Consider the following 14,975-nt stretch of genomic DNA (forward strand, 5'->3'; position numbering starts at 1 on the left):
AACATTGTGAAAATCTTTGTATCACTGTTATAAAATGTACTCAATTAACAATCGTGACTAATTGTCTGAAATAAGAATAAGAATTTCCCTTCAGGGATAAATAAAGGAATTCTGATTCTGATTCTGAAAACATTCATGATTATCACATTTAACGCAGTGAAGCATTACAAAGTCTGTGTTAATGTTAGAGCATGTAATTATCTTAATATTACAAAATGATTTGCACTTGAAATATGATTATTAAATTATACATATTACTGACTTGCATTTATTGTTATTATTTGTCATCACTCTAAAAATTCTAAATAGTTTAATGTATAGGCATCTGTGGGACTCTTGTTTTGATGAAATGACTGAAATGATATGAACTTGTCAACTTATGGGTGAGGATGTCATGTTTATCAATTCTTCACCTAAAATGTGAGAAATAAGGAAAATCATTTGACTAAAAGCCTCGAAAGAGCGCTTAACACTGACAATCTAAAGCTAGTTTCGACCAGTGGGGGGCGACATTAGGCTACTTCAGGTCTATGGTGGTGCTTCTTTGAGCTAAAGCTCTCTGTATTGCCTAAAAACAAACATGGCCTTTAAGAGACATGTTTCAGTACGTACTCACTGTATTTCACATAAACATTCACCTGATTCAGTATAAGCCGTAAAACTGAGGAGGACAACTCTGGTCTACGGCCTATCAACTGACAGCTCTGTCAGCCTGTTTTGTTTACATCCTGGTCCGGGAGCACGCGCTCAAATCATCTTTCTCTCCTATTGGCTGTCCTGTTCAGTATCCCCGCCCACCACCGGCTAACCGGAAAATACAACTGACAGGACCAAAAAGAAGAAGACGAGATAAAATTAATGTAATAGTTACGTTATTTCACGTCTTATCTAAACAAAAAATGCTTAAAAAAATTAAACATAACGCTTGCTTTAATTAAACTACATTAGCTCCCACAATACGACGTTTTTATTTAGCAGCTAGTTTAGTTAACGTTTCGGTTAAACTCCAGTCCAGGGTTGAGGCGGTTGAAGCAAAGAAATATAGATTAAATAAATGTAACACAATTACAATAACCCATCTTCAACATGGATGTTTTTTAACCTTGTTTAACCTCCGGTTACAGGCTTTAGGGTTGGGAGTATTTATACACATGCGCAATGTGCCCCAAACGCACATTTGTTGGCGCCAGCGCCAACTGGAAACTAGTTTAATTTGGGCTCGGAACCGGGGAGGGTAAGCTGCAAACTCTAGTGTTCATTAGAGTTAGCAAGTGTCTTTAGCTCAGCGGGTTTACATTCACAGTTCCAATTCACTTCTCAGTAATGTGCGTGCAGGTGCACAATATTATGCCTCAATTAAATCTGAAGTTTGTTATTTTGCTGGTGCGTTTGTAAACTCGGTCTTTGTGTAGTAGTCTGAGTGGATGAGTGTAGCAAACTAGCAGCAACGTTACTAGCTAGCGTACGCAGCTAACACTAGCCTGATTAACAATAACTGTTTGGTTTTGGAGAATGTTTTGGAAACTTCTGCTTGTGGTGAGGAAACAAAGTTTGCATCTTCTGAGGGTAAAATTAATAAGCTAAAGCTTTCGTGTTTTGTAGTCATCTTTGAATTTACGTGGTAATGCGTCGAAGTCAAGACCAAATGGCAAAAGGAATAATTAAAAAAATAAACCATAACAGATGGATTGTTTAATAGCTGATGATCGCGGGGGTCGTCGGTGAGTGTTGAACTCAAAGCGTTTTATCAGTGGTACTTTGCACAAAATGTCCTCCCTGGGCCTTTGTGTTGTTGCTGCATTAAAGGAGCAGATCTAAGTTAGCTTTTGTCTGCACGTCTCTGCGCTGGGATCTCCTTGCCTTTATATACACAGAGGTAATCAGGACCAGGTTTTAGCTACAGCTTTTTGTCTCGTCGGCGGTGTCAGTGGTCACGTTACGCGCTCATTAATAACGTTGGCGCGTTTGATGAGGTCTAATAGTTGGCACGATAATCTTCCGGAAACAGTGCGGGTTCACGTATTTCTGCGGGGCCTGGTTTTGCATGGAAGTGTGTTCTGTGCAGGCCGAGCGAGCTGCAGCTGGTGGTTAACCGTTTTTTGAGGGCTAACTTCCTGGTTTTGTTGTTCACAAACGCAAAACTTTGCTTCTGAACTTGTTCTCTCTTCTTTTTTTGTTTTTTTTTTGAACAGACAGAAACCAACCACAACCATGACTAGACGAAGGTAACCACATCTTCTGGTGCTTTATGAATTATTACCATGTCTCGATTTGGCTGTTGTCAGATCTCCAGCTCCATGTTGAGTTCAGTTTGATGTCTTTGCAGTGGTCGCCTGCAGAAAAGATCTGAAAATGCTCCAAGGCAAAAAGGCAAAGCACCCAAAGTAAGAGTCCTAACAATCCATTCATTTAAGAGGATGCTGCAGGATGCTTCGATTGATGTAGATGAGACATTTTCTAGATGGGCTGACATTCTGCTTCTCTTTTCAGCAAAGCAATAGAAAAAAGGTTCAGCCCTTGTCAAAGCTGCAGTGTGAGAAGGTACGTCCATTTCTTTCATTTTTTTTCTGATTTTGCTCAGGTAAAGCTCAGTCATTTCAATGGCACAAAATAGGTGAATAAAATTAAACAACGAATTGTAATTTCTGATGAGATCTTACCTTCTCCTGTCAGCCTGATTGATCTGTGCTGTTGTGTAAATGCACTTTTCAGTTCAGGTTTCTTATTTCCATTTCAGAACCAGCTGGTGTGTGAGGTTGTCACCGATACTCCTGTTCTCATCGAGACCTCTGAGAAGGGAGTCGAGGTCGACTGCATGGAGTCCTCTTGTGAAGTTCTCGCCTCAGGAGATTCTTTGGTTCGGCCGTCACCTCTGCCTCATCTTGGGTGATTGTCATAGATTATTCAGCTGTGGTTTGATTCAGAATAACCTCTGGCTGATGTTCTCTGTCAGGCAGTTTGTATGTTTTCCTCTGCATGAGACTAAACGTTGCAGCTCTCTTTCTCTGCATGTTACAGGTGGGGATCTTCTGAAGACGTCTGGGTGAAGATGATCAGCAAGGAGGAGAATTACAGGCACAGCAAAAGCTTCATGCAGAAGCACCCCAGCATACAACCCAGAATGAGATCGATCCTCCTCGACTGGTTAATTGAGGTGCGCCTTCAACTGCATGTCAAGATTTATATTGCAAATGCTTTAATGATTTATTTATAGTAAATAGTTTTCAAATTCAAGTATTTGTTACATTTAAACATTGTTGTTGTTCCTGCCAGGTGAGTGAGGCCTATACTCTCCACCGGCAGACCTTCTACCTGGCGCAGGACTACTTTGACCGGTTCATGTTGACCCAGAGCAACATAGAAAAGGGCATGCTGCAGCTCATCGGGATAACTTGTCTTTTCATAGCATCAAAGATGGAGGTGAGGAAGAAACGGGAGGGATCGGGTCTCATTTTGTGCATCACTGCAACACTTTAGACTAGAGAACCCAAATTAAAGATGTCCCACATTTCATAGCAGCCTTTGTTTGGCAGCCGGTTGAGAAACCTTTTTTATGTTCTTGTGTTTAACTCCTTGATCCTGAGGTATTTTATCTGCTTGATACATGTGACTGTGTCTGTTTTTAAGTTTGAGTTATTATTCATTTTTGTTTTTGTTTTCTTTCCTTGCAGGAAGCCTGTCCTCCAAAGCTCTCACAGATGGCCTATGTGACTGCAGGGACCTACTACGAAGAGGAGATTCTTCAAATGGAGTTGATCATTTTGAAGGTAAAGCTTTCACGAGTGTGGCCTTGTTTGTTATGTTATATCATCAGTAATAAATAAGAATGCTTTATTTATTTATTTTTTTACATAATTCCACTTTGCTGTTGTTCTGTAGGCATTGGGTTGGAACCTTTGTCCTGAAACTGCAGTGTCATGGCTGAAGCTTTACTTCCAGATGGCATCGATGAACAGCAACTCCGACCTGCTGGAGCCACAGTTTCCACAGGACGTTTACGAACAAATAACACGTGTAGGTGTTTGAATTCACCTTTTATTTATTTATTTTTTAAGGACCTGCACTGTCCCAAACCTCTGTCTCAAAGTGGCCTTTAAAAACCTTCTGACATTTAACACAACTGCAGGGATTTCACTCTGATGTGATCAGTGCACCCTAAAAGCTTTCCCATCTTTCTGTATCCACTCCCATAAAGTGACACTACTTGGTAACAACACAGTCATCTGGCTACGTCTCACAACTTAAACTAATGAAAATAAGGGACTAAAGCTTATACTTTTACTTCTTTTTTTTCCCAGTTTAAGTCTGGTTCACAACTAATGCTGCTGCTCTTTTTGACTTTTCTAGCTTTTGGATCTGTGCATCCTCCATATAAACTCTCTGGACTTTCAGTATCGAGTGTTGGCTGCCTCAGTCCTGTCTCATTTCATTCAACCGGAAACAGTTGAAAAAGTTTCAGGTAAGATTTGGGATCATGGAGGCGTACGTTCAAAAGTCTGTGGCCACAGCGAGGTCCATCGGTGCACGTGAACACGTTTGTGTCTGTGTTCAGGTCTGTCGAAAGACGCCACCCAGCCGTGTGTTAACTGGATGGCCCCCTTTGTGGAGTCGGTGGCCTGGTTTGGCAGAGCGACACAGAGGGATTTTGCCAGAGTGAAGACAGAAGATAAACACAACATCCAGACTCACACAGACTACATGACCATGCTGGTTAGTGCTTGTCGAGACATTAAATTCACTTGGCAGATGCTATTGATTAAGCAGCCAACACTCTGTGCTTTCAACCTCATGATTGTAAGTGAACTGAAGGTAATATGGATGATTTTAAAGCTTAAATCTGAATTTCAACATAATCTGGTCTTTCATCTCCACAATCACCGATGTGAACGAAAAATCTCTTCAAGACTGAGAGGGATCATTTTTGTACAAATCTAGCGTAGTGTACCTTTTTAAATTAAATACGCATGGATGCAACTTACGACTTTCAATGTCTAATTTTAGGAATACGCCAGTAAAAATGAGGTCAGCAGCCAGTTCCCGACTCCTCCCAACAGCACGGAGAAGTCCTGCACACGCTAAACTACAAGAGGGACTCTGAAGTGTGTGTGGGGATAAAATAGGATGCAGGTCCCATAAGGACTGAGTGGTGTTTACCAGAGACGGCTCATAGCCAGAGGAGGAAAAGGATGCTAACTGGAATACAGCGTCTGTGTGGGAGTTTATTTCACCCTGCCGATGTGAACTTTGTCACTGAATGCATTATCCAGGGTAATGTGCTTGTATTTTAAAAAGTCTTACATCTTGGCCAAAGCTTCTTTTTTTCATTTTTAGCTGTTTTAGCTACTGGGTGCTTTAATTCAGAAAAGAAAAATGTTTTTTAAAAAATGTCAATGTTTGCTGTAAGTTAGGAGTGTCATTTCTACGAAATGTTCCTAATACTGAATGTGATGTGCAATTGTTTACTTTTTGTAGCATACTTTAAAACACTGCTCCAGGGTCAGCTGAAATGTTTTTAAAGCGGATGTTGTCGAAACCCAGCTGAGTGTACTGCCGCTACTTCACCTTTGTAACAAAGCCATTGTTTGTAACTCAGGGCAGTGGATAGTCAATGATTTATTTTTATAAGGACCGATTTTAAGTGATTTCAAGTGTACAATGAGCAACTGTATTTATTTAGAAGTTTATTTTCTACCACAAAATAAAATATACATTCCCAACCCCACCCAAAAAAAAAAAAAAAAAAGTCTGACTGGTTCACGGGTTTCCTAGAAGTAGAGTTTGGCCATCGCCTGCAGGAATCTCTTCTTCCTCTTCTGTGCAGCCAACTGCAGCACTTCCTCTGGGTTACTGGTGTTCAGCTCCGCCTGTCCGATGGCTTTTATCTGAGGAGGAGCAAAGAGTTGGGGAACTGATGCAGACTTGGACGTGTGAAGGATGCTAAATCTGGTTCAGGTGTCTATTTTAGCCAAACAATCTTGAGTCAACGGCATTTTCTGTTTGAAGCTGATTCAGACTACACATCCAAATACCAGTGAAAACCCTGCAGTAGAAATAGAGTTTCTACGCAAACAGACATCTTAAACTCGGCTCAGTCAGAAGCACATTTTCCAGTTAATCATAACTTTAAAAACCAAACAGACAATCTGCATGAAAACAGTTGTTCTTTGCTCGCTGTATGGCAGGCATGTCAAACTGGTCCACAGGAGGGCCGGTGTGGCTGCAGGTTTTCTTTCCAACCAAGCAGCACACCAGACTTGACTCATTTAATCAACTGATCTCCGTCTTCAGACAGTTGATTGGTCAAACGGTGTGCTCTTGGTTGGTTGGCACAAAAACCTGCAGCCACGCCGGCCCTCCTGTGGACCAGTTTGACACGCCTGCTGTATGGCAACAAGCTACTGTTAATTCATATTAAACATGATTTTTTTTTAAATTTTTTTTTTAACTAGAAAAGCAGTGTTAACTGTGGGGTTTGAACTGCTCACCGCTATTTGTCTCTTCTCAGTCTCGCCTCGTTTGTGGTGAATATCTGAGCACAGTCAAGGAGGAAAAAAAACATAGAGTAAAGTGACAAAGTTCAACAGCAAGTTTCCTTAAAGAGTTCTAGACTGGTTGTCGTGAAATCGATGAAGGATACGCGTGAGGTACTCCAGGATGGTGACGTCCCAGATGTAGTCGTAGAAAGAGTCCATGGCGTCGTGGCTGTTCTGTTCCTGAAGAGCTTTAAATGCAGTCATGTAGTCCACCTCTCGAAGAAACTGACAGAGGACGGCAACCTGACGGGGATGGGAAACAATCTGGTTTAACACGGGAACGAGATCTGACGCCGACTGTTTACTGTAGCAGGAAGCACACGCAAAGCAAACATTTAACTTCACAGAAAGTGTGAAGTTAAATAAGCTAAATAAGGGCAGCTGAAACGACCTCTGACCTGTGTGTGGCAGTTCATCATTGAACAGCACTTGATCATCCTCTTCAGGACCTGCAGACGACAGTCAGTGTGTGATCAGAGGACTGATTCATTTCAATGTCACTCAGAAGTGCACAAGTGGACTAAAACTGCAGTTCATAGTGGCCAAAGTAAATCCAGTTTATCTTTTTTTAAATATATATATATATATATATATATATATATATGTATAATCCACTCATAGAATACATCATTTTGTTGGTATTTTATTGTAGAAAGTGATTTTAAATGGCTATAAAGTTGTGTGTGGTGTGATGTTTTATCAAAATGCAGGTGAGTAACTTGTGTGAGCTACCTGGTCGGTGTAGACATCAGGGGGAACAGCTTTGGTGAAGAAGTCAGAGCACACAGCTCCAGCCTGCAGGTACAGGTTCAGCGCAGCAGAGTATTGGTTGGTCACTGCAAACAGAGAGAGGAGGAAGAGGAAGAGGAAGAGGAAGAAGAAGAAGAAGAAGAAGAAAAGCTGGAGTCAAACTAAGGCCTCTGTGTGTAATATTTCCCCTGTATGGCTGCTAACTTAGCAGCACCTCGCTGCTTTGGCTTTGACAGAGTCCAGTTGTGAGAGTTGCACAGAGTCATGTGACATCTTCTTACCAAAGTAGATGTCAGCCTGGGTGATGAGCCACGACTGGTTATTGGGATTCAGTGTGAGAGCATAGGACACCAGCTCTTTGACCGTCACAGCCACAGCTTCCACATCTACTGCCTGTATGCTGCTCCACACACACACACACACACACACGTCACATTTGGTGGATTTGTTTGAGAAATCTTCAGGCAAACAAAACGCTCTTACTTTGGAAGAGAAGACGGCCAGATGGAGAGGTGTTCTGCTGTCACTTCGTTTACAATATCGTCCTAAAGACAGAGAAAAGAGTCAGCCAGTTTATCACGCCACCCGCGACCTCTGTGAGAATGTGCCGTGGAAATGCAGTTCACGTCAGGGCTGTTACCCGCACGATGCTGTGGAGCCTCACAAACAGCGAGATGAGTGTTGTCAGCACCAGCGGCTCCTGTGAGACATAAGACAAAACGTGTTATTTCTACATCAAAAGCACCTCATCCAGTGAAAACAACACATCCACAGTGGGTTTAAGTTTGGCTTACTGGACACTCACTCTAAGTTTCTTGATGAAAGTGATGAATTTGCTCCTAAAAGGGTTAGACAGAATGGCAGAATGAGTACAAGCACTTTCACCGTGTTGTTTTATAATATACAGCCGCAGTTTTCAGTGTTTAAGTGGTTACCGGTGCAGGATGCCCATGGAGGACTCTCTGTGTTTGATGAGGCCCACCCTGCCATCGTTGGCCCTCTTGTGCTGGATGGACACGCTGCAGATCTGCACCACCACATCCCACAGCTCTTTGGCTGTGCGTCGACTCTCTTTAGGACCCGGGAGCTCTTTACATGTTGAAGCCAGAAGCTGACCAAGCTATCATAAGGAAACAGAAGGGACGGAATTAAGAAGCGGAAAACCACAGCCTGTCCTGACCCTTTCCAGCCATCGCAGACCCAGTGGAGAGTCTCATATCATCACAAACTGTTTTGCTTTGAAGTGTCATGGAGATCCAAAGTGTACCAAACATGTCCAATGTGTAGAAAAAGATGCACTGTACTGTTACAGAATGTTTCCGTTATAGCAGGCTCTGGCACCAAAACAGTGAGCTAAAGGAACATTTGACATTACACAAAAAATATCTTTAAATTAATGGTCAGATACAGGATGCCATGTGTCTCTACAGCAAACATGTCTTTTCCGTATTGAAAGGAAGAGAAATTAAGGGTGAAGCTCAGCGCTTTAAGATTTTAACTGTAAACAAGAATGCCTGCCTGCAGCGTGCAAATTCACATGTTAGCCAATACTGCAGCCCATCGTCTTTATCGAAGACGATGAAGTACACGAAGGATGATGAAGGATCAATGAAGTGTAAGGTAATGATGAAAACCGGGCTTTTCACCTTGATGTATGGGTTGTTCATGACCAGGGACTGTGGCACCTGCAGAGTCAGGTAATCGTTCTCCCTCCAGTTCAACATGAAGGCGACACACTCCTCTCCCACCACCTGACGCAGAGGCAGATCTGGAGACCAAGACAAGGACGTTTAAGATACAAACAATGGATCATGGACAGGGGACTAAAACATCGTCAACTTTACAACTTTAGCCTTTAATCCACTGCAGCATTAAAGTTGTGATGCTTCATGCAGACTGTGTGACTGTGTGTGACTGTTTTTGTTTTTATTTTTCTTTTTTAAAATGTACTTGTAATGATAAAAAAAAGCAAAACAGATGAACTTATCATCTTTGCTTTAGCTCAGCCATATCGCTGGTATGTTGAACTCTACAGCATTTCCATCCACTCTCACCGTGAATCCTCATCTCCAGGTATCCTCTGACCCTGCTGACCAGGTCGGGCGGCGGTCGCTCCTTGCTGCCCTCGGCCGCCATCGTCTCATGCGCGCGGACGTCCAGCAGGAGAATCTCGTTCAGCATCACCTGTCTCAGCTTCGGGGAGAACTCGGTCACGAGCTCCAGGCAGGCGGAGAAAAGCTGCCGTGCGTGGACAAAGTCCTGAGAGGGCAGAAAAATGTGATGCGCTTAAGATTTCTGCTTCTAACTGACTTTCACTGCACTAAAGTCGATACAACACTTTTTGATTGACCTTTTGGATCATGTGAAGTAAAGTCATCAGTCCACAGAAAGCTCTAACATTCTTCATCAATCGTCGTCATCATCATTTTTTTTCCATTTTGATGCATAATTCTGATAATTATTTCTTTCTGAGGAAGTTCCATTTCTGTGCTCACTTTTATCGATATGCAGTGGAGTCCTTTGGCCATGAGGATGTAAACCAGGTCCTTTGTCACGCTGTCTTTAATGCCGAGGATCACATTAATGTAGTCTGGAGGAACTTCCCACTGTGTATAGAAAACAGATTTTCCTTATTTGAACATATATTCACTACTTTTGATGGTGAATGTTAAAATAACTACGAGAAGGTAAATTAATTTTGAAGCATTGTTGTAAATCCTGAATGTCTGAGCACTTCTTTCTCTCCCAGCCTCAGTTTGTTGACCTCTGACCTTACTGTTGACCTTCCAGAAAGGTCGTTCGGCCATGCCGTGGAGTTCAATGAGGATTTGTCTGATCCTGCGTGGGTCCAGCTGAAGGATGAGCTGCTGCTCCAGCTGCCCGATGTTCACACTCGCTGAAGCTGGAACCAAAACCCGTGAAGACACAAGCTTTAAGAGACTGAAACACATCACTGAGCAGTAACAGATCACATGCCGGAGGGACTTCTCCTGTTGACAACCGCCAGTTTGGCAGACAACAAACATGAAAATCTCAGTGCTGCACCTGGAATGTCGTAGAAGGAAGGCAGGGGTTTGGCACTGAGGTTGATTGTGGCCGATCTCTTCCTCATCTGCTCCACCAGGACCTTCCTCTCCTCCTCCTTCAGCAGGTCCATGAAGAGCTTATGAGACGACACCATGAAGAGCAGAGACAGCTCCTCCAAGCTTTCACACAGCGTCCTGCAAGATAACAACAGACTTTTCTAACAGATGATTTAAAAGCTCCAAGCGCAAAGGTGAGCTTTGTGTCAAATCGCTGCCGTGCAATGAAAAGCTCATGCAGAACGTGAAGAAGAAACGGCACAGTGAGCTGTTGGTGCTGCTGTTTCTTTAGTTAAAGAAAGGTTTTAGTGTCACTTCAGCTAATACATCAGTATGTAATTTCAAAACTCCTCTACATTCATTACTAATGGAAAAGCCACCCAGACTCTGCTGGCACTCACTTCATGAAATTAGCCATGTTCTTTCTGGATGTCTCAGACGGCCGCTCCTTTTCCAGGGAAAGTGTGCACACCTGCAGGGCAAAGTAAATATCCAGCAGAACTTCAAGCAACACTGCTGGGATCATTTGGTTTACTGTGGAAACGTCTCTGTGCTTCAAGCTGAGCTGTGCTTCATTGTGCCTCAATGCTTGTACATTTATCAATGGAAGCTCTATGAAGACCCAAGCAAAACTCCAAAGTGGAACGCCCTGATGTAAGAAGCTCTAAGTACCTCTAAAATGAAGTCAACCATCCTTTTACTGGGCTTGAGGAGGAGCTGCTGAAAACGAACACTGAGGACTTCCCCTTCCAAAGCGTCTCGGACGGCGTTGCAAACACACAGCTTGTGGCAGACCTCGTCCAGGCTGGACTCCCTGCAGAGTGTCGCAAACCAGTCATTTACCTTGTTTGACCACCTTGCTTCAGGTAATACCACACAGTGCATGTGTAGACTTTATCACACCGCAAAATGTTGGATTTAATTGTGGTCTCACCCTTGTTGGACTTTGTACAGGAACTCCCTGAGAACAGAGCGTCTGAAGTGGTTTGGCAAACTGCGGGAGACGTTGTCTTTGATGAAGGCTTCGATGACAGCCTGCAAGTTATTAACAGAATTAATAATGTAGTATAAATTACTACAGTTGATTTCCAGTGCCAAATATCTCTCATTTACTTTCAGTTTACAGTCGTACTTCTTGCCACAATATTCATCATGAGGTCCCAGGTGTATTTTTACAAAACATATCTTAAGCCTTTCTATCACTGCAGCGTCTGCTCTCACCTGGTAGCTGCGCATCCTGATCAGGCTGTTGATCTGATCGTAGGGTGTGGTCTGGGAGTCGGAGTCACAGTCTTCAGTCAAAGCTTTGCAGGCATTCCAGTAACCAGCCAGACGTTTCTCATCCAGGTGAACATGAACAGTCGAGTCCAGCTAGAAAAAAAACGGAAAAAAAACCAAACTGAGATCCACAAAGAGTCATACGACGTAACTTCATGTGAGCAATTTCCGGTAGACGTACCTTCTTTAACAGCTCCTTTGTCTGTCTGAAGTGATCCCGCGCCTTCTGATAGGCTGACTGGTCAGTGCAGCATTGCTGGAAGAAAATACCTCCCACGTCATAATGCACCTGAAACACAACATACAAATTCAGCTCAACCAATTAAACACATTTGCCTCCACTTACTTCTCTCCAGAGTTTCAGAGTAAAAACACATTCGGGTTTTTCAAAAACACGTGCTTTGATGTAATCCGCTTTCAGAAGCCCAGAATGAATCCCAGCAAGGAAACACTGTGTTGTCCACTAACCTGACAGTGCAGCTCATCGGCACTGATGCGAAGCCCTGCGGTCGAGGACTCCGTCTCTCCGTTGGCGGCAGCAGCGTCGGCAGCCAGCAGATCCAGAGTCCTCAGGGTGTGAACGTAAAAGTCTTTCTTCAGCTGCAGAGCTCCTTCCAGGACTCTGATGGAGTCGGTCGCCTGCTCTTTCAGCTGAGGGCGTGAGGTTTTATGAGAAGAAAGTACATTTCATTAGGCCTACTATACAGTTTCTTAGACATTAAAACAAGTCCAAAGGGATTGCTGGAGAAGGTTATATAATTAAGTGTTGCAGAAACAAACCTTTAAAAATCAAAATTATCCAGCCTACCAACACGTCTCTCAAATGTGGATAACATGTTTAATAATGTCAGCAGTAGTCAGAGAAAGTATATTTAATGACAGCATTTTAAGAGTTTCACCATAAAAAAAAACATATGAACTTACCACTGTAAGGATGTTTTCAGTCATCTCCTTCTCCTGCTGCACAATACTTAACCTAGGAGAGGCCACAAGACAAGAACTCGCTATCATCTTGATGTCATTCAGTCTTAATATTTTGGATGTTTTTTGTTGCTAGTTATAAGCTTTAGATAAGCGTCATCAGGAATTTACATGTTCATCTGGTGGGGTCCCGGTTTGGTCTGCTTCTCTGGAAAGCTGCTCAACACGATGGTTCGGATGGCCCTTTGAAAGAGACAGTCGGAGGTAACAATCTTTCTATTTAACAGAGTTTAATCTATTTATTTCTTCTTTTCATATACATTTAACCTTTAACCTACTGTGAATTAAACAGCTAAAAACCAATAAATGATCAGCTGCAGTCACTTAATCCATTTGACAGTTAAGACCGTAAAGAAACAATCTGAACGGCCGACCACAGTGGTTTAGAGACGCTCTCTTACCACTTCAGCTGGACCGTTTCACCTCAGACAGTTTTGTGTGCTCTCCTACTGCATCTTACTCACCAGCGGTTGTATATGACAACAGCCATGGCTGTAGTAGGAGGCAGAGTGGACAGGTCCAGGTCCACATGTTTCACCCCTGGTGGCACTTTGCTCACACACAGGAGCTCATTCAGTAACATATTCAATACAGGAATGGTCAAGCTGGCAGGGAAGAAAGATAAATCGTTATATGATGCAAAAGGTTGTGTGATTTGACATAATTCATAACAACTGTTTGCCACATTTATAACTTGCAATACGCAGACATGGCAACTTCTTATTCCAGTCAAATTAATAAGACGGCCGCTCTTTCAAAAATATTGAATTATTCCATTGAAACTGCATTGTATCCTCTACAATTAAAAGCAAGGTGGACCAGCTTGAAAAAGCATGAAACGAAACACTGACTTCCTCGACATTATGAGATTAAAGAGCCTTGCACACACTCTCACCCTTTCTCAAGAACATCAAGGTCCCACTTCATGTGTGCAGCTACTTTCAATGCCAGCAGCTTCAGTGTGCGGTTCCTGCGGTTGTCTGCTGGAGGCTGGACTTGGTTCTGCTCATTCACTGAGGGCTTGGACGCCTGCTCGAGGAACTGGATGATCAGCTGCACTGGTGTCGGGTCTACGGAAATATACAGAGACACACGCACACATGTGTTAATAAACAAACAGTATAAATCATTCAAGGTGACCACTCAAAACACTGACTGAAGAAATTCATCCAACCTTGGGTGCTTTTAGGATTTTTGCTCTGTGACTCTGATAAAAAAAAAAGACACCAAAGCCAAAGCACACCATAGTGATTTAGACAGTTAGAAGCAATGCTGAGCTGACCTGGGTTCGACTTCTGCAGGTGTTTCTCCAGCAGGCTGCTGTCCAGGAGGAACTCAAACCAGGAAGTCTGAAGAGGCGTGCTGGGCCGACTGCTGCCCACAGCAGCCACCCGGTCTGCTGCCTCCGCACTCATCCTCCCCTGGTGAACAGAGACAAGGATCTGAACATTTGGTGCACCTTCTGAAACGTCACAGTGACCTGTAGTAAATGTATCCTGGTATCTAAATACATGTCCTCTTCTGTGGCTCAGGAGGACCTTGGTCAGGTCTGAGACAATAACGTTATGGTAATGACATCAGGGTTACATAAAGGCAGGGCTGACTTTATTTGTTTCTTTACTGAAAACATGGTAAACATTCTTCATACTTTCTTTACAACTATGAATTAATTGTCTTACTTTCACGTTCAGTTATATAAATAAGTTACAGAAGCACAGTAAGTAGACAAACATGCGCCACGATATGTAGCTACTTATACCAGGATCTTGAAAGCAGACCGTTAGCTTTTAATCAACTAAAATTTAATTGTCCGCAGTGGCCAGGGGAGGTTAAATGTCATTAACTTGTAGGTCAGACTGGGCGGATTTTCATTCTGTCCACTGCAAGACAATCCCCGCTCGGGGACACCAGTCCTCCCCATCCACCCATTCTCTGTTGTGCACTGTGTTGCGTTGTTTTGAGCTAATAATTTAGCTAACTGGCTGAAATCTACAGCCTGGTCCGGAAACCGAAGGACAAGTGATCTTACCTTAACACGCAAAAGGTAACAGTTAAGGATTTAAGAGTTAAATATAAACAAAAAACCCAAAAAATTAAATGCTGGGACAGCTACACTGACTGTGTGATTCTCACATAATTCATTCTGCGAGACGCCATCTCTCTCACGTATTTCCGGTTCCGTTTCGTTGCCAGGGAGACACGTGGTGCGCCAAATTTGCGCATATTTATAGGCTATGCACCAGTTTAACTGAGGGAAAATTAAATGCGACGGTAGTGCAAAGTAATTACGTTTCATTTACACAAGTACTGTACAAACATGAGGTACCTATACTTTAATTATTTCATTCAT

General features: G+C 42.9%; 2 protein-coding genes across 5 annotated transcripts; one reads left to right on the forward strand and one right to left on the reverse strand.

The window, feature by feature from the left end:
- The first annotated feature begins 1,114 nt into the window (after positions 1-1,114).
- LOC124074489 (G1/S-specific cyclin-E2-like) lies at positions 1,115-5,304 on the forward strand. 3 transcript variants are annotated; one of them, XM_046417477.1, is made up of 12 exons: positions 1,115-1,234; positions 2,193-2,225; positions 2,327-2,384; positions 2,491-2,541; positions 2,738-2,886; positions 3,019-3,154; positions 3,274-3,420; positions 3,672-3,767; positions 3,880-4,014; positions 4,348-4,459; positions 4,553-4,710; positions 5,002-5,304. In XM_046417477.1, the coding sequence occupies exons 1-12, from the start codon at positions 1,152-1,154 to the stop codon at positions 5,077-5,079; spliced, it is 1,236 nt and encodes a 411-aa protein (XP_046273433.1). In that variant the 5' UTR covers positions 1,115-1,151; the 3' UTR covers positions 5,080-5,304. The 3 variants fall into 3 exon arrangements, with proteins under 3 accessions (XP_046273433.1, XP_046273435.1, XP_046273434.1); XM_046417479.1 differs by lacking the exon at positions 1,115-1,234 and adding an exon at positions 1,355-1,383; XM_046417478.1 differs by lacking the exon at positions 1,115-1,234 and adding an exon at positions 1,406-1,536.
- Positions 5,305-5,663: 359 nt separating this feature from the next.
- On the reverse strand, positions 5,664-14,868 carry ints8 (integrator complex subunit 8). Of its 2 annotated transcripts, none has more exons than XM_046417473.1 (27): positions 14,759-14,868; positions 13,908-14,046; positions 13,521-13,695; positions 13,090-13,230; positions 12,737-12,808; positions 12,569-12,620; positions 12,113-12,295; positions 11,826-11,933; positions 11,588-11,737; positions 11,301-11,401; positions 11,039-11,180; positions 10,768-10,838; positions 10,329-10,504; positions 10,055-10,185; positions 9,779-9,889; positions 9,338-9,542; positions 8,930-9,051; positions 8,219-8,403; positions 8,089-8,122; positions 7,924-7,983; positions 7,767-7,828; positions 7,565-7,683; positions 7,266-7,369; positions 6,932-6,982; positions 6,638-6,776; positions 6,486-6,529; positions 5,664-5,882 (listed from the first exon to the last, which is right to left on the reverse strand). In XM_046417473.1, exons 1-27 carry the CDS (start codon positions 14,846-14,848, stop codon positions 5,766-5,768), a joined length of 3,084 nt encoding a protein of 1,027 aa, XP_046273429.1. In that variant the 5' UTR covers positions 14,849-14,868; the 3' UTR covers positions 5,664-5,765. The 2 variants fall into 2 exon arrangements, with proteins under 2 accessions (XP_046273429.1, XP_046273430.1); XM_046417474.1 differs by having other exon boundaries at positions 14,655-14,809.
- Between the last annotated feature and the right edge of the window lie 107 nt (positions 14,869-14,975).

The sequence above is a fragment of the Scatophagus argus genome, chromosome 17 (assembly GCF_020382885.2).
Source record: "Scatophagus argus isolate fScaArg1 chromosome 17, fScaArg1.pri, whole genome shotgun sequence".
NCBI lineage: Eukaryota > Metazoa > Chordata > Actinopteri > Scatophagidae > Scatophagus > Scatophagus argus.

What these genes read in the sequence shown, in the direction of transcription:
- ints8 (XM_046417473.1), bottom strand. Translation starts at nt 14,848, where the DNA reads ATGCGCAAATTTGGCGCACCACGTGTCTCCCTGGCAACGAAACGGAAC. An exon ending in CAAAGGAGCTGTTAAAGAAG is followed by an intron (nt 11,738 to 11,825) that starts GTACGTCTACCG and finishes TTTTTTTTCTAG; the next exon opens with CTGGACTCGACTGTTCATGT. An exon ending in CATCCTGGAGTACCTCACGC is followed by an intron (nt 6,530 to 6,637) that starts GTATCCTTCATC and finishes GACTGTGCTCAG; the next exon opens with ATATTCACCACAAACGAGGC.
- LOC124074489 (XM_046417477.1), top strand. Translation starts at nt 1,152, where the DNA reads ATGCGCAATGTGCCCCAAACGCACATTTGTTGGCGCCAGCGCCAACTG. An exon ending in TGGGCTCGGAACCGGGGAGG is followed by an intron (nt 1,235 to 2,192) that starts GTAAGCTGCAAA and finishes TTTTTTGAACAG; the next exon opens with ACAGAAACCAACCACAACCA. An exon ending in TCATAGCATCAAAGATGGAG is followed by an intron (nt 3,421 to 3,671) that starts GTGAGGAAGAAA and finishes CTTTCCTTGCAG; the next exon opens with GAAGCCTGTCCTCCAAAGCT.